The sequence below is a fragment of the Aotus nancymaae genome, unplaced genomic scaffold (assembly GCF_030222135.1).
Source record: "Aotus nancymaae isolate 86718 unplaced genomic scaffold, 86718_ANA_hifiasm-v0.15.2.pri h1tg000003l, whole genome shotgun sequence".
In the NCBI taxonomy this organism is placed as follows: Eukaryota; Metazoa; Chordata; class Mammalia; order Primates; family Aotidae; genus Aotus; species Aotus nancymaae.
This window is the reverse complement of record NW_026988414.1, coordinates 70,887,738-70,912,103: the sequence shown is the minus strand read 5'-3', so window position 1 is coordinate 70,912,103 and position 24,366 is coordinate 70,887,738. Positions and strand designations below refer to the sequence as shown.

The window sequence follows — 24,366 nt, the reverse complement described above, 5'->3', positions numbered from 1 at the left end:
CCAGAGAGTTACATAGGGTCTTGTTCTCCCTTCTGCTCACTGGGGCAGAAGGTCCAGGGCCCTGTGCGTGTCTGTGCTGCTTCTGACCTTCCCCCCTCCATTGCCTGGTATATGTTTTTCTCTCTGACATTCTATGCCTTGATTTACCCCACAGGGCCAGGCCCTGAAGCAAACATAGGCCTGGACACCACCTGGGAAATTCTTAAGGAACAGGTGCTCAGCCAGGGCAAGTGCTCACCTGAAGTCCCAGGACAAGTTTTTGGCCCAGGAGGAAATGTCCTCTTTTCCTCAAATGGGACTCCTGATTACCTCATCCCACTGCCATGTCCCTTCTCTGGCTATGGCAGGAACAAGGCATGATAAGTTGCCCAGGAAGCTCACTGGGGCAGCTCTCTTTCTCCTCCAGCCACGTATAACATACCTAAATCCCAGGTGTCCTCCATCGCCACTGCTCTGTGGGGCCTGAAGGCTCAGAGCCCTGTTCTCCCTAACTCTGTCCTTATCCTCTTAGGTTCCTTGTACCTCCAAACTCCCAAACTCCCACCTTCCCCAACTCCTAAGCTATGAACCTGAGAGTCAGCCAACATGCCCTCTTCTTCCCAGGTCCACACATCCAATAGAACTATAGTCCAGTTAATTCTTCCTACGCCTTCTGTTAAATCTGTTCATTTCCTTCTATCCAGGTCACACTCACCTCTTACCTGTGCCACTGATCTTCTTTCCTGTAATCACTCCTTTTCCAATTATTTCTCCACAAAGTAACAGCTTATGGGATCCTTCACAAGACAAAACTGACTAGATGATTCCCCTACTTAAAATCCTTTCCTGACTGGGCATAGCTCACACCTGTAATCCCAGCAGCTTAAAAGGACGAGGCCCAAGGATCGCTTGAGCTCAGGAGTTTGAGACCAGCCTGGGCAACATAGTGAGACCCAGTCTCCACAAAAAATTTAAAAATTAGCTGGGCGTGGTGGCACGTATTTCTAGCTACTCGGGAGGCTGAAGCAGAATTATTGCTTAGCCCAAGATTTGGAGTCTGCAGTGAGCTATGATGGGGCCACTGCACTCCAGCCTGGGCAGCAGAGTGAGACCACAGGTCAGGAGGTCAAGACCAGCCTGGCCAACATGTGAAACCCCATCTCTACTAAAAATACAAAAATTAGCAGGCTGTGGTGGGTGGGTGCCTGTAATCCCAGCTACTGGGAGGCTGAGGCAGGAGAATCGCTTGAATCCGGGAGGCAGAGCTTGCCGTGAGCCGAGATTGCACGATTGCACTCCAGCCTGGGCGATAGAGCAAGACTCAGTCTCAAAAAAATAAAAATAAGAATAAAATTTAAAAAAATATTTCCCTTTCCTGGATCTTCATCGCTTTTGAAATATAACGAATTCAAAGTCAAAATTCCTTGATACAGTTTTCATAGCCTTCTCTAATCTGGCCTTTGCCTACCTCTCAGTTTCATATCTTTCCATTAACAACCTCCCCCAAAAAACTTGTTATATCTGGGGTACCTACTAAGATCTAGCAACTGTCATTTTCCTCACAACACTGCAAGGTAAGATCGTGATTCTCCCTTTACTAATGTGGATGTTGAGGCTCAGAGACTTTAGAGAAGTTGTCAGTGATAGAGCCAGGATTGAAATCCACATCTACCTGCTGGGAAGCAATTTGCTGTACCCTGGCTACTCCCATGCCAGGTGCTCACCAGAAACTTTGCTCCTTTAGACTTGCAGCTCCCTGTCCGTACCCCAGCCATTCAGCGTGCTCAGCCACCCACCCCTACCTCTTCTATTATCTCTACATGGCCAGTGACCCCAGTCCTGCAAAGCTCAGGTCAAACATTGCCTCTTCTATGCAGCTTTCCCTGAGTCATCCTCTCCAGCTGGAGTCTGCCTCTTCCACAGCTCTTGATCTTGCACTCCCCCAAGGCCCTGGTCCCTCTGTGCCTCACTATTTGTGTTCATACCTTAAGAATGGAGTTGAGCAGCACTCCAATGCAAAAAACATGGACTTCAGCCTCAGACAGACCTGGGGAAAAATCCCAGCTCAACCACTTACCCACCATATGATCTTAGACAAGTGATTTCACCTCTTTCAGCCTCAGCTTTCCTGTCTATGATATGGGAATACTGGTATTCCCTTGCAGAGAGGTTGGAAGGATTTAAAGATATGTATGTTAAGTGTCCCAAGAAGGGCCTGGCACATAGTGGGCTCTCGGGAAATGGTGGCATTCTCTTCCTCTCTGTGAGCCTATGAAGAGAGGATCCCCATCCAGACCATCACTGTCTCCCATGAAGGGTCGCTGGGGGCTCATCGCAGAGTTCAGAAATGCTGGCAGCATGCCTGAGCAGTGGAAGGCCTAGGTCAGGTCCAAGGGGGGATGTGTGTGTACCACCCGATGCCCACTCTCCGTTGAAGGGTGGTGAAGTGGGTGAAGGGAGGAGAGAAGGGGACGTCCCCCAGAGCATCATCTCCCAGGAAACCCAGCCAGGGAGGCAGCTGCCATGGAAACCGCTGCTGTCACGTGTGCTTGTCACTCTAGGCTCCAGAGAGAAATTCTCAGGATCTATTTAAGAACCAATAAAATAATGATGGTCTTGCTCACCCTCACTGCCCCCCACCCCAGGCTTCTACTCCTCTCACCTTCTTCCCTCCCAGGCTCCTCCCTGCCTCTCCTCTACCCACTTCCTGACCCTTCATCTCCTCATTTCCTTCCCATCTCCACCAATAACTCTCTTTCCTTGCCCCTTTCTGGGATTGTCTCTTTCTCTCTCACATCATTTCTGTCTGCTAGTGTTTCTTCATCTCTCCCTGCGTCTCTGCTCTCCATTGCTCTGTCTCTTGGTCTCTCCTCCACAATCACAGGTGGCCATGCCCAGGGACGGGTCCTGTCCTCCTGGTCCCTGGTCCAGGCCAGTCCAGACCTGTCAAGCTCACCCTGATTTGCTTGGATTGATCTGTCATCCCCTCTAGACTGCAACCCGAGTACTGTCGGTGTCTCGGCCCCTACACACAGCCTGGTACACTGCAGGTGCTCCACCACCAGTGGGTGGGTGTGTCAGAGCCCTGGGTGGGAGGGAGTGGCACTGGTTCAGGCTTGGCCTGTTTTCCTTTCCGTTTTTTTTTTTTTTACCAGTAAGCCCTCCCTACCCCTCCCACCCCCAAATTTGATCCAAAGGAAATTGCTCAACTGTGACTGCCAGGGCGTTACCATGGTTACTGGGTAGCACTTGTGGCTATGGCAACAGGAAGCTGCCTGTTGTCTCGGCAACGAGCATATTGGTAAGGGATGGAGTGGCCCCTGATTGGTGCAGAAGCAGAGCATTTCCTGAGGGGAGGGGGTCAGATCATCACCTTCTCAGGCCAGATGGGCATCAGTACCCCTTCCTCCATGAACGGGAAGGCCGCTGTTTTTTCCTCCCAGCATTCAGCTGCCTGCCCCCCAACAATAATTCCTCACACCCCACGCACCCAGCTCTTGGCAGTTTACAAAGACCTTTTGCGTCCCAATTACCTCATGTGATCCCCACAACACCCATGAGAGGAAGGTGAGATGGGGATTCAATCATGAATTCACTCAGGGTGGTTGGGGGATGGGAATGTGGGGAGGATATGTTGAAATCACCTAGGAGCGTTTTCAAATTATACAATCCCCCAACTTAAGAGCCTCATCTGGTTCCTGGGTGATTTTTATCTACACTTCATCAGGAACCCCTGAATTAAAAGGTGAAGTTGGTGGCGGGCGGGGAAGGGATGGAAGGAGAAGTCAAGCTGCTTTCCAGGCTTATAGCATGGGTGACTGGGAGGATCAGGTTGGGGCAAAAAATATGAGCTCCGGTTTGGGTGTGTTGCGTGAAGGCACCAGTGGGACTTTCTAGTGGGCATGTCCAGCAGGCAGCTGGTAACATGGCTGTGAAGCTCAGAAGAGAATGCAGGCTGGAGACACAGAGCTCTGAGTCATCCCTGTTTGGAGAGGAGCTGAGGCTGTGGGTGTGGACGAGACTATCCAAGAAAAGTAGGAAGAGCCAGACAAAAAGGGCCAAGGATGGTGCCTTGGAAAATTCCAGTATCCTCAGGGAAGGGGACCCTAGGGAGGGGATGGAGAGGGTGAGTGTGGAGACTCTGGTGACACAGCAGTTTGGGGAATGTTTTCCCATTAGAAAAATTGAATCTTGCCGGGTGCGGTGACTCACGCCTGTAATCCCAGTACTTTGGGAGGCCGAGGCAGGCGAATCACTTGAAGTCAGGAGTTCAAGACCAACCTGGCCAACATGGAGAAACCCTGTCTCTACTAAAAATTTAAAAATCAGCCTGGCATAGTGGCATGTGCCTGTAATTTCAGCTATGTGGTAGAAAAAGAAAAATTGAATCTGAGAAAGGGTGGCTTACTTAAAGTCATACAACCATTAAATGACAGAGTTGGGGGCAGATAGCACTGAGTCTGATTCCCAGACTCTTATCTAAATGACACATTTCATGATATTCTCAATTTTCGACGTAAAACACAAATCTGCAGTATCAATTCTCCCCTCCTGCCCAATCCTCTCATGCAAAGCCTTTAAGTAAGTCCAGGAGCCAAGGGGACAGGCCTTGTATAGACCCTGCCTAGAGACCCAGGGAGAAAAATCTCCTTAGCCACTACATTCCACCTTGTGCTTGCCACTGAGTTCCTGTCACCCATCCCTGCCAGTTTCAGCACCTTCTAAATTCCTGGGTTTAAGGAAGGAATCCTGGAGAAAATCTGTAATCCCAGTGTGGAGTGGTGAAGTGTGGAGTTCAAAGGGGCTAGGGCTCAGATTCTGAGGAGTCCGGGGGTGGAGAAGCTGGGGGCTCCAGGACCAGGCAGTCACGCTGAATGGGTGTGTTGGTCCGATGTCTTTCAGATGAATCGTCCGATCCAAGTGAAACCAGCTGCCAGTGAGGGCCGAGGAGGTAACTTCCCTGTCTGACCAACCTCAGGCTGTCACCCATGTAAGGGAGGGTGGGTCCATACCTGGAGTCAGTCCTACCCATGGCTTAGTATGAGAGCCTCCCTGGGTGAAGGGGACAGGTGGGGCTCAGAGTTGCTAAGCCCCAGAAATAGCTCAGCCATCCCTGTTCAGACTGAGCAGGGCTGGAGTTCTGGGGAGCCCACACCCAGAAGAGGCAAGAAGGGCCTAAACAGATGCCAGTGATAGAAAAAGGGAGGTCTTGCCACTTTATCCTTGGGGAGAGATCATTCCTATTTTGCCACATGGAACTTTCAGGGTTTTGTTGTTATTGTTGTCATTTTTAAGAATCAGGTGGGGATTATTCACCTTCTCTAGATCCTTCTGATTTCAGAGAACACAGTCCATTCCAGATTGAGACTATTCCTTCATTATGATTGCCTAGTTGTTCATAGTAAAAGATAAGGCTGGTGCAACAGACTTTATGGGCCATAGTAAGTCCTCTATGCCGAGGACCACGGAAAGCTCTGATAGCTATACTGTTTCCTGGTAGAGAAAGATCTGTGCTCCTTAAGAACAGGAGGTAGACTAGGTGCAGTGGCTCACACCTGCAATCCCACCACTTTGGGAGGCTGAGGTGGGTGGATCACTTGAGGCCAGGAGTTCGAGACCAGCCTGACCAACATGGTGAAACCCCTTCTCTACTACAAATACAAAAATTAGCCGGGCATGGTGTTGGGCGCCTGTAATCCCAGCTACTCAGGAGGCTAAGGCTAAGGCAGGGAAGCAGAGGTTATAGTGAGCCAAAATCATGCCACTGCACTCCAGCCTGGGCAACAGAGTGCGACTGTCTCAAAACAAACAAACAAACAAAAAAAACAAAAAACAAAAACGCATAGGATGGGTAGACAGCCTGTGCTTTCTTCCCACCAGCTGGGTTCTGGCCAGCTTCCAAGCTGGAAAGGCAATGCTGGCTTCTGGTGTCAGTTCTTGGTGTTTTTCTCACCCTTGGATCTTAGATCATTCCAGGGTGTCAGCCTATAGCCCTCCCTGATGTCTGCTGGCTCTTTCTCTTGCGTAACACTCGCTTCCTGTCTTCCTGTCTTACCTAAGATCAGCCGTGGCTTCGCTAGGTGAAAGAAGCTGCCCAAGTTCAGGAACAGAATGGAACCCAATTGATAAAAGCATGCAGTGACTCCTACTCATTCTGCACCCCTCTCAGACTCCATGCTCAGTCTGAGAACCCACACACGGAGTTCTGGTGGCTTTGTGGTTCCATTGTGGAGTTCGTTCCTCCAAGAAATACTTCCTTTATCCTTTTAGATTCTCTGACCTCTGGTCTCTGATTCCGGACTTCTGGTCAAGACATTATCAACTCCATCTTGTCTTGGAGAGATATTTCCAAGTTTCCTCCTCTGTCCACACACATCCTCCTTTTGCTTTTTATTCTTTCCAGTTGAGTTTTTCAAATGTTCCAGACTGCATACAAAACCTCAGGTTCATGTAACCCCAGAGTTTCTGCTTCTTGGGAAACTCTTTAGGCATCAAGGCCATTGTTGGCCCTCTGCTAAAGCCCTGCCCACAACCATGAGCCGGTCCCATAGCTGAGAATCCAACCAGGAGTATGTGAGTGAGCTGCAAAGCGGACAGGTTCAACCACACAACCAACATCTTCTGAGCAACTTACTCCACATCAGGAATACAGATGTGAGCAAAGCAGACCTGGTACCTGGTCTCATGAAGCATGGAGGCTATGAAGGGATAGGGACAAGTAAACAAGGGAACACAGTTCAGTGCGATTGCTGCTTTCAAGGGGAAGTCCGGGGGAGTCGTGGGGACACAAACAAGGGGCACCTAACCCAGTCTGGGAGGTCAAAGTGGGTTCCCAGAGGAGTAGCATTTAAGCTGAGATCTCAAGGATGAATAGGAAGTAGTCAGAGAAAAGAGGACAGAGGGAGCAAACATGTTGGGCAGAGGGAAGAGCATGTCTGCAGGCCCCAGAGCTCCGAAGAACGCGGTGCAACTTGGGAGTCTTGTTCAGGAACTAAGTTCACAGTGCTAAGGCACTCCTGCTGTATGGCGTCCACTCCATCTTGTCCGTGTTTGGGCAGCCGCAAACACAACTGCCTGGTCGAAGTGTTCTGGTGGCCTGGGCTCCAAGCAGTGACATCGGCTTGAGTTGTAGAATTTTCTCTCCACTTTTTTGTATAAATCTTGCAGGTGTCACATCATTGACAAATTCTGTACATATGGCCTTCCACCTATACACGTGTTCAAAAGAGCAGGAAAAGCAAATCTAGCTGAAAAGAGGTCTGCCTGGCAGCAGAATTCGTAATTTCGCAGTTGTGTTACACAGATATTTCTGGACAAGTGGTGGCTCTCAAGAAGCATATACTCCAAATGCATCCATGAATAATCCTTCTTGCAAGTTTGGACGACCAGATCTCTCAATTCCTCCCTGATCCCTACTATATATTCAGGAGAGAGAAGGCATATGTAGAACCATCTTGCAGAACTGTTGGGCCTTTACAATTTATAAGTATTTTACTACTAACAGATCTGTGTTAGATAATCATTACTAATCAAAATATGTTTTCTTCAAGGCTATCATGTATCTCTTCTAAAGTGGGTTCAACCCTCTGCTGAATTTTTAACATAACCTAATGCTTTAGAAAATCAATGGTATGGGTTTTTGCTCTTTAAAATGCTTTTTAAAATGGTATTGGAGTCTGCTCTTAAATTGTAGCATTTGGCACCAATGTGGAACAGCTTGTCCCTTTTCAGTCTTATCTCTGTGACCTCAAACATTCTATAAGCCTTCAGAGTCAATGGTCACACCTGACCAGATATATTTAAGCCCGTGAGCCTGTGTCTTCTAAAATTATTCCTGAAATAAAATCGCTTAGTTTACCATTGGTTAATAATGATTTCTATATCTGATAAGAATACTGATGTCAATGAAAACATAATCTAAGGGATATCAAGGCCAATATATTTTTCCAAAACCTTCCACTTTCTTATGGAAGGGATTATTACATGATTTTTCTTCCCATCAGGTAGGGATCATCAGCCCAAATCTACAGGAGCCCAGGTAGGTAACCTTAAATGGGTGAGACTCCCATCATTTAATAAGATAATTTACAGCTGGGCATGGTGGCTCATGCCTGTAATCCCTTTAGGAGGCCAAGGTGGGAGGATGACTTGAGCTCACAAGTTTGAGACCAGCCTGGGCAATATAGCAAAACTTCATCTCTACAAAAAATATACAAAAATTAGCTGGGTGTGATGGTATACATCTTTATTCCCAGCTACTCAAGAGGCTGAGGCAGGAGGATCACTTGAGCCAGGAGTTCAAGGCTGCAGTGAGCTATGATCATGCCATTGCACTCCAGCCTGGGCAACAAGAGTGAAACTCTATCTCAAAAAAGAAAAAAAAAGATATATATATATATATTTATATATGTTTTAATTCAATTTTTAAAAATAGACCAGCACTGTGAGATCCTACCAAATATATCACAACTGCTTTTTTTTTTTTTTTTTGAGACAGAGACTTGCTCTATTGACCAGGTTGGAGTGCAGTGGCATGATCTCAGCTCACTGCAACCTCTACCTCCCAGGTTCAAGCAGTTCTCCTGCCTCAGCCTCCCAAGTAGCTGGGATTACAGGCGCACACCGCCACGCCTGGCTTATTTTATTTTATTTTGTTTTATTTTTGTATTTTAGTAGAGATGGGGTTTCACTGTGTTGTCCACGCTGGTCTCAAACTCCTGAGCTCAGGAAATCCACCCGCCTCCGCCTCCCAAAGTGCTAGGATTACAGGCGTGAGTCACCATGTCCAGCCCTGAGGGAAAAGTTTTTGACACTGTGTGTATTTAATGTAGAAATGGATGTGTTTGTATGTTAGGAGATAGTTTCATTTTAGAAAGTTAGATGCATTTTCCTTTAATAGTGTACTGCTCAATGTGTACTGCCACAAGATGTAAAATATAGCCCTGGAGTGTGGAGTATGGAACAGCGTGGAATTTAGCTACAGAATTTATGCAAACTCACTGGAATATATTAAAACGCTGCTATAATATATTCCACAAAGGCCCAGATGCACCTCTGGTACTCTGAGAAAAGTGTCACCGAGGCTGCAGGGGATGGCCATGACAAAAGGACCTTGGCATCTTTCATCAGAAAGATCCTTATGTATTGCAATATTATTATGTCATTAGGCATCAAATTAACAAGTGTTACCAATAACTATTAAGATTAATACGACAGGGGCCAGGCATGATGGTTCTTGCCTGTCATCCCAATGCTTTGGGAGGTCAAGGTGAGAAGAGCATTTGAAGCCAAGAGTTTGAGACCAGTCAGGGCAACAAAGTGAGACCCCGTCTCTACAAAAAATAAAAATACCAATGTGTAGTGACATGTACCTGTAGTCCCAGCTACTCAGGAGGCTGAGGCCAGGGATCACTTGAGTCCAGGAGTTCAAGGCTGCAGTGAGCTACGATGGTGCCACTGCATTCTAGCCTGGGCAATAGAGTGAGACACTGTCTCTAAAAATAATAAATAAATAAATAGACAGACAAATAAATAAAAATCATACAACATACAATATGTGTGTTGGTTATTTCAACCACAAACCTCATGTTTATTGATTAAAAGTAAGAATACTTAAAACTTAATTCTGACAGAGCTGAAAAAAAAAAGTAAGAATACTACTACACTGTTGCATCAAAACTTAAGTGACAGAAGCTAAAGTAGCTATTTTTGTTAAAAAGCTCGGCTGAGTGTGGTGGGTCATGCCTGTAATCCCAGCACTTTGGGAGGCCAAGGTGGGCAGATCACTTGGGATCAGGAGTTCAGGATCAGCCTGCCAACATGGTGAAACCCATCTCTACTAAAAATACAAAAATTAGCTGGGCGTGCCAGTGGGCACCTGTAATCCCAGCTACTCAGGAGGCTGAGGCAGGAGAATCGCTTGAACCCAGCAGAAGCAGAGGTTGCGTCGAGCAGATATGGTGCCACTGCACTCCAGCCTGGGCGACAGAGTGCAATTGCATCTCAAAAAGAAAAAAAAAAAGCTCATGTGTGCACAATGTAATCCTCCTTTATGGCAGACAGTAAAAGAAGGAATTGGCGGGGTGTGTTGGCTCACGTCTGTAATCCTAACACCTTTGGGAGGCTGAGGCAGGCAGATCACTTGAGGTCAGGAGTTCCAACATGGGGAAACCCCGTCTCTACCAAAAATACAAAACAATGAACCAGACGTGGTGGCACACGCCTGTAATCCCAGTGAGCCGAGGTCATGCCATTGGACTCCAGCCTGGGCAACAGAGTAAGACTCTGTCTCAAAAAAAAAAACAAATTATCCCTCAGTATTTGTATGCATTTGAAGATGAACATTAAAATGTTTGTCTGGATAAAAATTCAAAGTTCATGTATTTTTGTTGTTGCTATTGTTGTTTTGTTTTAAGTTGGAGTCTCGCTCTGTTGCCCAGGCTGGAGTGCAACCTCTGCCTCTCGGGTTCAAGCAATTCTTCTGCCTCAGCCTCCCAAGTAGCTGGGATTACAGGCTCACACCACCACGCCTGGCTTTTTTTTTTTGTATTTAGTGGAGACGGGGTTTCACCATGTTGGTCAGGCTGGTCTCGAACTCCTGACCACAGGTGATCCAACCGTCTCGGCCTCTCAAAATACTGGGATTACAGATATGAGCCACCGTGCCCAGCCTAGTTACTTTCTTTTAACATTCAAGCTTAAAACGTTCTCTGAGGACTTTAAAATATACTTTGAGGCATCTCTCTTTTTTTTTTTTTGATCTTGCAATTTGGTTCAACTCAAAAACCAATGATCTGTTATCACATTAACACTCCTATCACTATCCTGTCGTTGCTTATGTAATTTCTGCCTGTATTTGCAAGGGTTTGCTTAGATGTCAGCCTGGACTTTGAGTATAGACATATATGCAGAGCCATGTTTCTCAAGTTCAAAGCAGAGCCATCTTTTCCAAGTTCTTTCCAGGATTCCACTTTATTCAGTGTTTAACAACTAATCTTTGAGTGAAAGTTGAATTTTGAGGTAGAATTTTCAGAATTTCATAGTACTGGGACATATTCTCTGGCCTAAATGAGAAATAGACCTTAGCAACAACTGTCCTATCACAGCCAGTTGATAGTCATATCTGTTATTTATCCTTAGATGAATTTAATTCTAGAAAGTATTTTCCAACTAAGATTGGATAGTTTTCATCGTACTACCTGTCACTTTCTGAAATGCATTCTACCCCCAAAGGTAATGGGAGGCACTTTCTTTAGGCTTGGCTCAGAGCAGAGCACCCAAAGCTGATTGTCATAACACTTTTAGGTGTGCGGTTACCAGAGCTAAGTACATTCACATTGTGTAACCAATCCTCAGAACTTTTTCATCTTGCTAAAACGGAAACTCTGTATCCATTAAATGACTGTCCATTTCCCCCATTCCCTCAGCCTGGCAACCATCATTCTATTTATTTCTATGAGTTTGGCTCATTTCACTTAGCATATCTTCACGGTTCATCCATGTTGTAGGATGTGTCAGAATTTCCTTCCTTTTTAAGGCAGAATAATAGTTCTTTGTATGTATGTATCACATTTTGTTTATCCATTCATCTGTTAGATATTTGGGTACCTTCCACCTTTTGGCTACTGTAACTAATGTTGCTACGAATATGGATGTACAAATATTTCTTCAAGATCTGTTTTCCCAGGCACAGAAAGACAAACACTGGATGATCTCACTTATGTGTGGAATCTAAAAAAGTGGGACTTACAGAAGCAGAGAGTAGGATGGTGGTTGGCAGAAGTTAGGGGCGGGGTGGGGAGTTACAGTATGGAGAAAGGGGAGATTAGTCAAAGGATACAAAGTTGTAATTAAACAGAAGGATGAAGTTTTAGTGATCTGTTGCATCGCATGGAGACTTTAGTTAATAATAATGCAATGTGCATTTCAAAATTACTAATAGAGTTCAACCATTTTCACCATAAAAAAGTGGTAAGTAGGCGAGGTGAAGAATATGTTAATTAGCTCTATTTAATCATTCCACAATGTCTACATATATCAAAGCATCACACTGTACCCCGTAAATATATACAATTATTATTGGTCAATTGAAATAAAATTAAAGATTAATTTTTGAAAAGACCCTGCTTTCCATGTTTTTGGATATATTCCCAGAAAAGGTATTGCTAGATCATATGGTAATTCTAGTTTTAATTTTTTTAGTAACTGCCATACTGTTTTCCATAGCAGCGACACTATTTTACATTCCCACCAACAGTGTGCAAGAGTTCCAATTTCTCCACATCCTCGCCAACGCTGTGGTTTTCTGTTTCTTTGATAGCAGTCATCCTGATCGGTGTGAGGTGGGTGATATCTCATTGTAGTTGTGATTTGCATTTCCTTAACAGTTAGTCATTTTGAGCATCTTTTCATATGCTTGTTGCCCATTTGAATTTCTTCTTTGCAGAAACATCTATACCAATCCTTTGCCCATTATTAAATAGAGGGTTTGGTGTGTTTTGTTGTTATTGTTGTTACTATTTAGTTGTAGGAGTTCTTTATATATTCTGGATGCTAATCTCTTACCTAGATATATTGTTTGCAAATATTTTCTCCCATTCCATAGGTTGCTTTGTCATTCTGTGGGTTGTGTTCTGTGATGCACAGAAGTTTTTCTTTTTAATTTTTGCCCTCCAATGGATCCTTGTGAAAGTTTTTAATTTTGATGTAGTCAGCCCAATTTATTTATTTTTACTTCGTGTTGCCTGTGCTTTTGATGTCATATCTAAGAAATCAGTGCCAAATCCAGTCATGAAGTCTTTTTCCCCTCAGTTTTCTGTCTATTGTTTTAGCTCTTACATTTAGGACTCATCCATTTTCAGTTATGTGTATATGGTATAAGGTAAGAATCTAACTTCATTCATGTAGCTATCCATTTTTCCCAACCCCATTTGTTGAAAAGACTGTCCTTGCCTTATTGAATGATCTTGCCTCCCTCGTTGAAAATCATTTGACCATATATACAAGGGTTGATTTCTGGGATTTCTGTTCTATTCCACTGGTCTATATCTTTATCTTTATACTAGTACCGTAGTTTTGATTACTGTAGCTTTGTAATAAGTTTTGAAAAAAGAGAGTTCTCCTTTTTTAAGATTGCTGGGTATTTGGAGTCCCTCGAGAATCCATATGCATGTTAGGATGTATTTTTCTACTTCTACAAAAAATGCCATTGGGAGTTTGCAGAGAGTACATTAAATCTGTAGACCACTTTGAGTAGTATTGACATCTTAGCAATATTAAGTCTTCTAATCCATGAACACAGGTGTTCTTTTCATTTATTTGTGTCTTCTTAATTGTTTTTAGCAACATTTTGTAGTTTTCAGTGTATGAGTCTTTCACCTCCTGGGTTAAGTTTATTCCCAAATATTTTATTTTATCATATTATTTATTTATGTATTTTAAGACAGTCTTACTCCATCACCCAGGCTGGAGTGCAGTGGCTCAATCTTGGCTCACTGCAAACCTCCATCTCCTGGTTCAAGCGATTCTCCTGCCTCAGCACCCCAAGTAGCTGGGATTACAGGGGCTTGCCACTCACACATGGCTAATTTTTGTATTTTTAGTAGAGATGGGATTTTGCCATGTTGGCCAAGCAGGTCTCAAACTCCTGACCTCAGGTGATCTGCCCGCCTCGGCCTCCCAAAGTGCTGGGTTTACAAGCGTGAGCCACTGTGCCCAGCCTCAAAGTATTTTATTCTTTTCGATGCTATTGCAAATAGAATTGTTTGCTTTCCTCTCTCTCTTTCTCTTTTTTTTTGAGATGGAGTTTCGCTTTTGTTGCCCGGGCTAGAGAATGCAATGGTGTGATCTCGGCTCACCACAACCTCCGCCTCCTGGGTTCAAGCAATTCTCCTGCCTCAGCCTCCTGAGTAGCTGGAATTACAAGCATGCGCCACCACACCCAACTAATTTTGTATTTTTAGTAGAGATGGGGTTTCTCCATGTTGGGCAAGCTGGTCTTGAACCCTCGACCTTGAGTGATCCTCCTGCCTTGGCCTCCTAAAGTGCTGGGATTATAGGCACGAGCCACTGCACCTGGCCTTTTTTTTTTTTTTTTTTTCAACAGTCTTGCTCTGTCTCTCAGGCTGGAATGCAGTGGTATGATCTGGGCTCACTGCAACCTCCAGACCTCCTGGGTTCAAGAGATTCTCCTGCCTCAGCCTCCCAAGTAGCTGGGACTACAGGAACACACCACCATGCCTGGCTAATTTTTGTATTTTTAGTAGAGATGGGGTTTCACCATGTTGGCCAGGCTGGTCTTGAACTCCTGACCTTAATGATCTGCCTGCCTCGGCCTCCCAAAATGCAGGGATTACAGGCGTGAACCACTGTGCCTGGCTTTTGCTTCCACTTCATTTCATTTTCAGATTATGCATTGCTAGTGTGTAGAAATGCAACTGAGTTTTGTGTGTCAATTTTATTTCTCCCAGCTTTGCTGAATTGGGTTATTTGTTCTAACAGTTTTTTTATGTATGGAATTTAAGTCCCTCCTGATGCCTGTCACATCTGGCCAGGAGACTCTGCTCATCCTGGCTCCTTTCTTCAGTCACTTTCCCCATGGCTTCTTATGCTACAGTCATCACTGTGTATCAGGAGAGAGTTGCTTTGCTATAATACAACTACTGCCACCAGCAGGACTTTCTGGCTTGGTATTTAAACTGAAAAATGGACCAGTATTTTTAGGATGAGTTTGGTCATTGGTACCCCAAGGTTGGACCTTTTCCTACACTGTCCTTAAAATCATGACATTTCACCAACATGGAGTTGATTTGGTGTGAAAGGCCTAGAAACCAGAAACTTGAACACTTCAGGAATTTCTTTGGAACAACTGAGGCAGAGGCTTCTTCCTTGAATGGCATCCTGGTGCCCTTCCTGAAGAAGATAGTCTGGACTGATTCTGCTATGATTACTGGAATGTCAACCGCATCATTCGCTGCATTTGAATCCCTGATCTGTATGACCAGCTGCACAAGGCAGCTTCATGGAGATGGGCCTCTGGGAGCCTAAGCTACTTGTTTTGGATTCAAAAAGCATTTGAGGCTGGGCGTGGTGGCTCACGCCTGTAATCCCAACACTTTGGGAGGTCAAGGCGGGTGGATCACGAGGTCAGGAGTTTGAGACCAGCTACTCGGGAGGCTGAGGCAGGAGAATCGCTTGAACCTGGGAGAAGGAGGTTGCAGTGAGCCGAGATCGTACCATTGCACTCCAGCCTGGGCGACAGAACAAGAGTCCGTCTCAAAAAAAAAAAAAGCATTTGATAGGAGATCAAGGAGCATTAGTTGCCAACAGGAAAATGCAGATATACCATTCAGCCATATGGCTTTCCAATATGTCTCAACACTATACTGATGCTGCCTTCTAATTCCTTCCACTCCTGGAAGGTTGAGTCTCCATGTTTGATATTCCCATCTTTCTAGGATCCTACCCACTACTCATGGGATACCTTTATTCAGACATTTCTGACTTGCCTTTTGTAGCATCTGCTTTTTACCAAAATGATAGAATTTGACCTAGAGAAAATTGAATTATTTGGGCTATATCCCATCATCATCTCTCTCTGGAGGCATTGATCAGTCATTAGAATCTTCAAGTCTGTGAATTTGAGGGGGCTACTCTTAGGGGTCTGACATGTACTTCTCTTTGAACAGGTCTTTTAAGAAACTTATCCCACCATTTCCTGGTCACCTGAGGCTCATGGCCTCTGTGACCCAGCTCATCCTCCCGTCAAACACAATCAAGGTCCCTGTAAAGTGGAAAGAGGACACCAGGATTCAAGGCGATACCTGGGAAACAGGCAGCCTAGAGCCCAGCCCATGGTAGATACTCATTTACATTTCAAACTCTGTACATCCCAGTAGTCCAGATCATAGGGTCAGTGCCCTGACAGGGAAATGGGAAAAAAAAATTTTTTAAAGATGGAGTCTCACTCTGTCACCCAGGCTGGAGTGCAGTGGTACAATCTCAGCTCACTGCAACCTCTCCCTCCCGGGTTCAAGCCATTTTCCCACCTCAGTCTCCCGAGTAGCTGGGATTACAGGTATGCACTACCACACCGGGATATTTTTATATTTTAAGTAGAGACAGGGTTCCACCATATTGACTAGGCTGGTCTTGAACTCCTGACCTCAAGTGATCGACCCACCTAAAGTGCTGAGATGTGGGTGTGAGCCACCACACACTATCAAAATTTCTTCACTTGTGAGAGTCTCACTGGAAAAGAGGATCCAAAAATTTCATGGGCAATGACATGAACTTGAACTGAAAAAGCAACAAGAGGCGGAGCAGATGAAGGATCAGATCACCACTGTCAGTCCAAACCTCTTTTCTGTTTTATGGGCTTCATCTCAGCCTGTGATGTCTCTCTTCCTACACAGGGCTACCTGGATTCTGGTCCATGTTATATGACATTTTATCTGGATGCCATCACCATTTTTCAGACCCTACCCAATGACACAGCTGCACTACAAATGAGGGCATTGCAAAGCCCCCCTTGGGACCGTGGAGGCCCTAGAAACTTCTCCAGCCTCTCCCAGGCTTTCTGCAGTCAAATGCTCATACTTTAGTGTCATAACTTAGACCAATAACATGGTCTTTTGGAGTTTGATTCTCTGGCCAAATGGGGACCATTCTCTGATGTCAAGGCAAAGCCATCAGTTTGGTCAAGAGACTCATGAAAGACCTTTCCTGTCTTCTCAGGCTCCTGAACAGGATGATCTCAGATCCCCCCTCATACACATGCTGGAACTCTGTTCTCTGTCTTCTAGGTCAGTAATTTCAAAGGGCTTTCCTTGGAGCCCCTCTAGGGAGTGTTAGGGGAGGATCAAGCAAGACAAACGCCACCCCCTTCTTTTCTGGCTTCAGTCACAGCAGTTCTGCTTTTCTCTTACATTTTGAGCTTCATCCTAATATTTTTGTTAGAATAATGTATTCCACTGATTTTTCAGAAGGTTGGGAAACCAGTGATCTGTTCCAAGGGCACTATTCTGTGGCTGACACCTCCAGAAGCAAAGCACACTCACTGGCTTGTACTCTCACCACAGAAAGTCAATGGCGAGACCGTCTTTCCTCCGTCAGAATTCCAGCCACAAGTTCATTATCCATCCCCTCCCCAAGGACCGTCAGGTAGTACCTCTCTGGACAGAGGGCAGAATTTTGCCAAAACACATTCTACCTGCCCTTTATGAACTGCAGCTCCTGCCCTCCACACAGACATAGCATCGACAGACAGACAGACAGCTCAGGATCCCCAAGGCAGCCTAGGCCAAACCCCACACCACCCAGGTGACATATGGACACACACATAGTCTTGTCGGAGATTTCTCCCCTGCTAACTTCAGTCAATTCTGAACAGTCTGTTCTTCCTTCACTATCACCCAGGCTTCAGTCTATGACTAACCTTGTTTCCCCTGCACTCAGAATCCAAGGACCACATCCTCCATCTGCCTAGCCAAGCTGGTCAAGGAGTAGAACCATTTAGGATGGGTTTTCCTGCTCTCCAAGATCTTGAAGATGAAGACAGAAGCTAGTTTCCTACCCACTCTTTCTCTCCCAACCTGTATTGTTCCATACATGGTCAAGCTCCATCCCAAATTCAGATATTTACCTTGGTGCAGAGAAGAGCCAGACTTTAACAGCAGGCTGGACCCCTTTGCCCCAGGCTCCCAGAGAGTGTTCCCGAGGCCTAACTTGCTGGATGTGCAACAAAACGCTAGTTTCCAGCCCCAGCTCTCCAGCTTTCTTCGAGGGACACAGGCCCAGCTTGTAGCCCCTTTCCTGCATCTCTGCCACTCCCATAGGAAGGAAGACCTTCTTTCACCCATAGAAAGGATGGACACAGGGAGGGATCAGACTGGTTCTCTGGTGGCAATTCAGGTCTACAGGCAGAACTTGTTCTCTCATAGCATGAACATTTGGGGAGGCATCAGGGCAAGAGGACAGGGGAATCAGAAGGAAGGACACAGAGAGGGCACTAGAAGCTTGCTGACGGGACAGGGTGGTGGAGGGTAAGGATTCATCATGCCAGTGCTCAGTGGCTGCGGATGAGGCAGTAGGATGAGAGGACTGTTTTCTGTGCTGTTTCTAAATTCAGAACCCTCCTTGATCTGAGCAGGAAGGGGCATTGGTTCTAGCCAGTGCTACCAGGCTGGCCATCAAGGATGTCCTTCTCTTCTCTGGATCCAGTCTGAATAGAAAGGCTTTTCCCCTTCCTTAATACTGCAGAATTCTGGTCCGAAACAGCGTTTTCCAAACTCTAAGAACAAAAAGGTCAAACATGTAAAACAATGCATGTAGGGTTCTACCCAGCCAAAGATATCAAGACTGCATCACTCTCGGCAAGAGCAGCCCTGAGCCTCTCTGGGTTTCCCCAGGACCCAGGTTTTCCTGATGGAAAACTGAACTGAGTTCCCTTCTTCAGATCCCTTCCCCAGACCCTGCCCCTCAATGAAAACCAACCCCGGAAGCCCAGGGCCTTCTCACTCCCTCTGCTTCCCAGAGTGAGACTGGTGAGCTGCCATCCTAAGTTTCTCAGGCTACTCTCAGGGGTCTAGGAAGATTTGGGGTCCCCAGGTCATTCCTGGCTTTGTCCCCAGAGGACCGAAAGCTGTTTGTGGGGATGCTGGGCAAGCAGCAGGATGAGGAGGACGTCAGACGCCTGTTCCAGCCCTTCGGCCACATCGAGGAGTGCACGGTCCTGCGGAGTCCTGACGGCACCAGTAAAGGTGACCTGAGCTGACCACGGGATTTCCTGGTGACCTTTCCTCACTCTGGGCCACATGACTCTTTGGCCCCTGTGGCCTGAGCCACCCGCTCCCTTTGTCCTGCCCCAGGCTGTGCCTTTGTGAAGTTCGGGAGTCAAGGGGAAGCTCAGGCGGCCATCCAGGGTCTGCACGGCAGCCGGACCATGGCGGTGAGGGCGGGTTCCCCGGGCTGAGGGTGAGCCCATTGGGGTGGGGACTGGCTTCTTCTCCCCACGTGCGCTCGGTGCCCCGGGAAAGGAGTTGATGGGGAAGGGCCATCAGGGCCGGGACCAGGGTCAGAACCGGTCACCACGGCCTCCCCTGCCCTGCTTAGGGCGCCTCGTCCAGCCTCGTGGTCAAGCTGGCGGACACCGACCGGGAGCGCGCGCTGCGGCGGATGCAGCAGATGGCCGGCCAGCTGGGTGCCTTCCACCCGGCGCCACTGCCACTAGGGGCTTGCAGTGCCTACACCACAGCGGTAGGTCCCGGGCACCCGCGTGCGAGGGCGCGCAGGTGGGTGGGCCAGGCCTGGGACTGGGAGCCGGGGCAGTTGCCCGCCCCTTGGCCCTCCACTCCTGCCCATCTTTCCTCGCAAAGATCCTGCAGCACCAGGCAGCCCTGCTGGCGGCGGCACAGGGCCCAGGCCTAGGCCCGGTGGCGGCAGTGGCGGCCCAGATGCAGCACGTGGCAGCCTTCAGCCTGGTGGCTGCGCCTCTGTTGCCTGCAGCAGGTACCGCGCCCAGGGACTGGGGCGCGCCTGGGAGGGGCCGGCGGGGCAGGGCGGGGCGGCTGCTTGATTCTCCGACCTCTTCCGCCATCAGCAGCCAACTCTCCGCCCGGCAGCGGTCCTGGCACCCTCCCAGGTCTACCGGCGCCCATCGGGATCAATGGATTTGGCCCTCTGACCCCCCAGACCAACGGGCAGCCGGGCTCCGACACGCTCTACAATAACGGACTGTCCCCTTACCCAGGTGGGTTCCCCCTCCGCGCTCCGCCCAAATCCCCCCGAAATGGAGTGGGGAGCGGGGGTAGGGGAGCATTGGGGGTTTGGCCCAGCTTCCCTGGGAAGAGATCCCTCTCCTTCCCTGCTGCCTTTCACAGCCGCCCTCTACCTCCCACACTCCCTGAGCTTCTCACCCACTCTGCTCGCCCCGCCTGCCTTCACCATGGGCCGTGCGCCCCTCTCTCCCCAGCCCAGAGCCCCGGCGTGGCTGACCCCCTGCAGCAGGCCTACGCTGGGATGCACCACTACGCAGGTTTCACTTGGCGCTACGCGGCCTGGGGGAGGTTGAAGGGCCCCAGAAAGAAATAGGGAGATTTGTGGGGGATTTAGACTCTGTTCCAAGGAGTTGATCCTCCCATCCCCCAGAACGACCTCTCTTGGGGTGAGGGTTATGGTGGACTGGGCTGAATTGGTCAAAAGCGTCCAGACAGATGGGGCCCTGCTCCGGGAACGGCTCCTGGGGATCATTGCCCACTTCCCACTCTGTCTCCAGCAGCCTATCCGTCGGCCTATGCCCCGGTGAGCACAGCTTTTCCCCAGCAGCCTTCAGCCCTGCCCCAGCAGCAGAGAGAAGGTGAGGGACTGGGGGGCTGGAGAGCAGAGCCTTGAGGGGCTGGACTCAGGGTCCCTCCCCTGAACCAGCCTGCTACCGTTCCTGCAGGCCCGGAAGGCTGTAACCTCTTCATCTATCACCTGCCTCAGGAGTTTGGTGATGCGGAACTCATCCAGACATTCCTGCCCTTTGGAGCTGTTGTCTCTGCCAAAGTCTTTGTGGATCGAGCCACCAACCAGAGCAAGTGTTTTGGTGAGCTGAGAACCTACCCCTAGGCCTCTCCCACCTCTAACTATTAAGGATTCCCTACAGATCCTACAATTGTCCTTCCATAAGGCAGTGATTTCCTGAGGTTCAATGTATGGCACAAAATGGGGTCACAAACCAGTGATGGGGCTAAGCTTAGGCCAAGAACAAGCCTTGGTCAGGCGCAGTGGCTCACGCCTGTAATCCCAGCACTTTGGGAGACCGAGGTGGGCGAATCACTTGAGTCAGGACTCTGAGACCAGCCTGGTCAACATGGCGAAACCCTGTCTCTACTAAAAATACAAAAATTAGCTGGACATGGTGATGGGTGCCTGTAATCCCAGGTACTTGGGAGACTTAGGCAGGAGAATTCCTTGAAACCAGGAGGGAGAGTTTGCAGTGAGCCGAGATGGCACCACTGCAGTCCAGCCTGGGCAACAGAACAAGACTCCATCTCAAAAAAAAATTAAAAAGAACAAACCTTATTTCAGGTTTACCTGGACGATCAGGTGTCCACCAGCAATGTGGCCAGCTAGGTCAGGGCTTTGGAGTCTGGCCAGGGCAGGAGGAGTCTGGTTCTGAGACCAGAGATCCCCTCCAACTCCAATTGTGGTTCTGAGGACCAGAATGGGAACATGGAGAGAGACAGCCAACCCATGCCAGGAAAAACACAAAACATCCCAGTCAACACCCTGACCCTGCACACACACTCAGAGTTGCCTCCCATCCTTCTAAGAATCACCCCTTTAGGAATCTCAGGCCATCTGCCTATGAATTTATATCCATGTGTCCACAAACAGTGGAGGGGTATGTGTTTGATGGAACTGGCCTCAGGGGGCTGGAAGAGGAGGAAGCTGGTAGAGAGAAAGGAGGCCCTGCCAGGCAGAGTTCCCAGCTAACCTCTTTGCCTACACCTTCCAGGGTTTGTTAGTTTTGACAATCCAACTAGTGCCCAGACTGCTATTCAGGCGATGAATGGCTTTCAAATTGGCATGAAGAGGCTCAAGGTGCAGCTAAAGCGGCCCAAGGATGCCAACCGGCCTTACTGACCAGCTCTCACCGGCCAGCCACAGAGAGGTGAGTCTCTGATGGACCCCAGGCATATGACGCCTGAGTGATGATGCCCTCCCAGCTTTTGGGACCTTGGAGGCGCCCACCTCTAAGATAGAAAGAAGAGGCAGGAGCTAGGAGGAATCCTCAGATGGAGACTTTGTGCTTTTCCTTCAATCCAAGGACTGAGATCAATTAGACAACTTTCCTGCTCTGCAGACTAGGAGAGACCATCAGAGTCTTTCTGCCCGGGGAAGCAGTCCTACTCCAGAGACAGCCGATGGGACTAGAGAGCCTGCATGTGGGGTGGGTCCAGGAGGCTGGAAAATGAGACTGGAAAAGTAGGTTTGAGCCAGTTTTCAAGAGTCTGAAAGGCCATGAGTTTGGACTTTATCCTGAAGATGAGAAAGAACTGTCGAGGAGTTTAAGCAGAGAAAGAACTAGAAGTAAGGGCTGTTATAATGGCAGTGAACATGGGGGTGGAGAAAGAGAAGCAAACATTCTTCAGAGGTAGAATCTGCAGGGCGTGGTGGGTGATGGGGGGAGAGATGGGCCAGGTTCTTCTACCTTTTTAGCAAGGTCATGGGTCCATAGGATGCTCCCTGCAACTTTTAGAGATTTTCTGTCTCCGAAAGCCCACATGGCCCTGCCTTACTTTGAGCTACCCCAGGAGCTTTCTGGAGGGGATGTGGGGTTGGGGTCTCCTGCTCAGGATTCAGGGTCTGGGTTCAGTGGACCAGCCTGCTGCCTCGGCCCTGCTCCGGCCCCACTCCTTGGGAAGAGGGGTCCAGCCACTCACCTGAGATGTCGCTGATGGGGGCAAGCTGCTCTGCTGGTCTTGCCCTCCAAGGTGATTTTTGCCTTTCCCCCCCTCCCTTCTCATCCATGAATACTCAACAACAGAAACAGAAGAGTGAGAAGAAAGGAGAGGAAAAGCACAGAAACGCTTGAGCAGCTCTTCCCGAAGGCGCCGCTGCGGATGGAGGTGGATCGGACCCAAGGCTGGTGCCTGGGGCTAAGGCCACGCTAAGGATTGTTTTTATCAAGTGGGTTGTTCTGTGCCTGCAGCATAGAGCTGAGGCTGGCAGAGCAACTAGGGCTGGCTGAGGAGTGACTGTCCAGGGGAACCAGCAGAGGGTGTTGGGGATGCCAAGGGCTTCTCCACTGGGGAAGCCCAGATTTACTTCTTTCAAAATCATATCATTCCTTAGAGTTTAGGGACCAAAGGACTATTGCTTTTTTAAGAATATATATATCTATATAAAGTAAAACAAAAAAAAAAAGAGAAACAAACAACAAAAAATGACAGTATAGAGTCTCGTAAAAGCTGCCTTTAAATATCCCTAGGAGACAGGGTGAAGGAGACCTTTGACAGCCCCAGCCGAGGCAGAGGGAGGCTGTGGAAAGATTGTTCTGTGTCTCATTCCCTCTTCAGCCACTCCCCCACCCTGCCCTTTTAAAAGTAATTAAGAATTTGAGGTCTAGGCTCACATGCAGGTAATGAGAAAGTTATGGACGCAGTGAACTCGCAATCCACAATCCCCAAACTCAGAGTGCATCCGGAAGAGGCCCCGGGCGGAGCTCAGGCCTGTCCTGGTCTTTGCCATCCCCGGAGGCCCCCTAGCCAGCAAGAGTGGGACTGCCTTTTCTGTGGAACCGCTGCTTCCCCAGGCAGGAAGAAAGAGGGAGTTCTGGCCACCTGAGCCTTTCCCTTGCCAATCCAGGTAGACAGAGGCCCTGCCTTTGGCTGAGCTGAGACACCTCCTGTTTCCCCTCCCCTTGAACCAGTCCGAGTGTCCCCTTGCTTCAGGCTACCTTCTGTCTCTTAGTCTAAGTTTGCCTACCTGTAAAGTAGATTCAGGATATCTGTAGAGGGCTGTGACAACAGACTTAGAAGGTTTGCTACTGTATATACTGCCATTGAGAAGGGGAAATTTTTCAATATGTAGAAGCTTCAGAATTAGAGGTCCCTCTTTACCCCGGACCTGGGAGGGAAGTAGATGTTTTGCCAAAATACTTCTTCATTCCTTTAAAAAGTACATCTTTCCTATGCAAGAGTGTCTCACATGTGCTTAACCGAGGTGCTTCTAGTTGGTGAGCAGTGTTGAGCTTAGAAGTGGTGTGTGCTCTGTCTGTCTGTCTTTGTCTGTCTGTTGTATACAGTGGGTGCCATATAAAGCTGATCAATGGTGGTGCTTCCTGCCTGCTTCTGTGAGATGGGCAAAAGATTCAGCTTAGAACACCATGACTCACCTTGCCTTGGTCAGCCTTTCCTGGGCCTGCAGGGCCTTGCACATATTTTTCCCAGGAGGATTTCCCCTCCACCCCACAGACATGAATCAGCTTAGTCTGAGGCCCCAGCTGTGCTGTGTGGGGTCACTCTAGTCCCCAGATGTTGCTGAGGCTGAAGGCCTCTGATCTGGTAACACATCAGATAGCAAAAGATGTGGGGCTGGGGTTGGAGGGCTTCTCCTTCATAACAGTTTCTAAGAAAACTTGTTCCCACCTGTTCCTCTGTCTTCGACTCATTTTTGGAGGGAATGGGAATGAAACATAGATCTGGCAATAATATTACCAGGTAAGGTGTGGAGGACATCCACAAGTATTTTCCAACTGAGAGAAGAACCAGAGGGTATGTGTACACCAACACAATGCTGACTCCCAGAGCGACCACCCTGGAGACAGATAGAGACACACAGTACCTGCACCCTTAAACCGAGATTCACATGGAGGCACAGAGTCCCCTGAGGCTAGCTGCT

The 24,366-nt window shown here is 48.0% G+C and overlaps 1 protein-coding gene across 7 annotated transcripts in view; it reads left to right on the top strand.

Moving 5' to 3' along the window:
- CELF6 (CUGBP Elav-like family member 6) overlaps positions 1 to 24,117 on the top strand; it is an 84,064-nt gene extending 59,947 nt beyond the window's left edge. For 2 of the 7 annotated variants that reach the window (XM_012451275.3, XM_012451279.2), the window contains 11 exons: positions 4,882 to 4,930; positions 18,609 to 18,737; positions 18,846 to 18,925; positions 19,090 to 19,233; positions 19,353 to 19,485; positions 19,577 to 19,726; positions 19,949 to 20,011; positions 20,252 to 20,332; positions 20,420 to 20,563; positions 21,479 to 21,634; positions 22,511 to 24,117. In XM_012451275.3, the coding sequence (XP_012306698.2) occupies positions 4,882 to 4,930; positions 18,609 to 18,737; positions 18,846 to 18,925; positions 19,090 to 19,233; positions 19,353 to 19,485; positions 19,577 to 19,726; positions 19,949 to 20,011; positions 20,252 to 20,332; positions 20,420 to 20,563; positions 21,479 to 21,606 (1,101 nt within the window). In that variant the 3' untranslated portion in view covers positions 21,607 to 21,634; positions 22,511 to 24,117. Of the gene's footprint in view, positions 1 to 4,881; positions 4,931 to 18,608; positions 18,738 to 18,845; positions 18,926 to 19,089; positions 19,234 to 19,352; positions 19,486 to 19,576; positions 19,727 to 19,948; positions 20,012 to 20,251; positions 20,333 to 20,419; positions 20,564 to 21,478; positions 21,635 to 22,510 lie in introns of those variants that run through there. The other 5 variants (XM_012451265.2, XM_012451269.2, XM_012451276.3 and 2 more) reach the window with 4 other exon arrangements.
- The last annotated feature ends 249 nt before the right edge of the window (positions 24,118 to 24,366 follow it).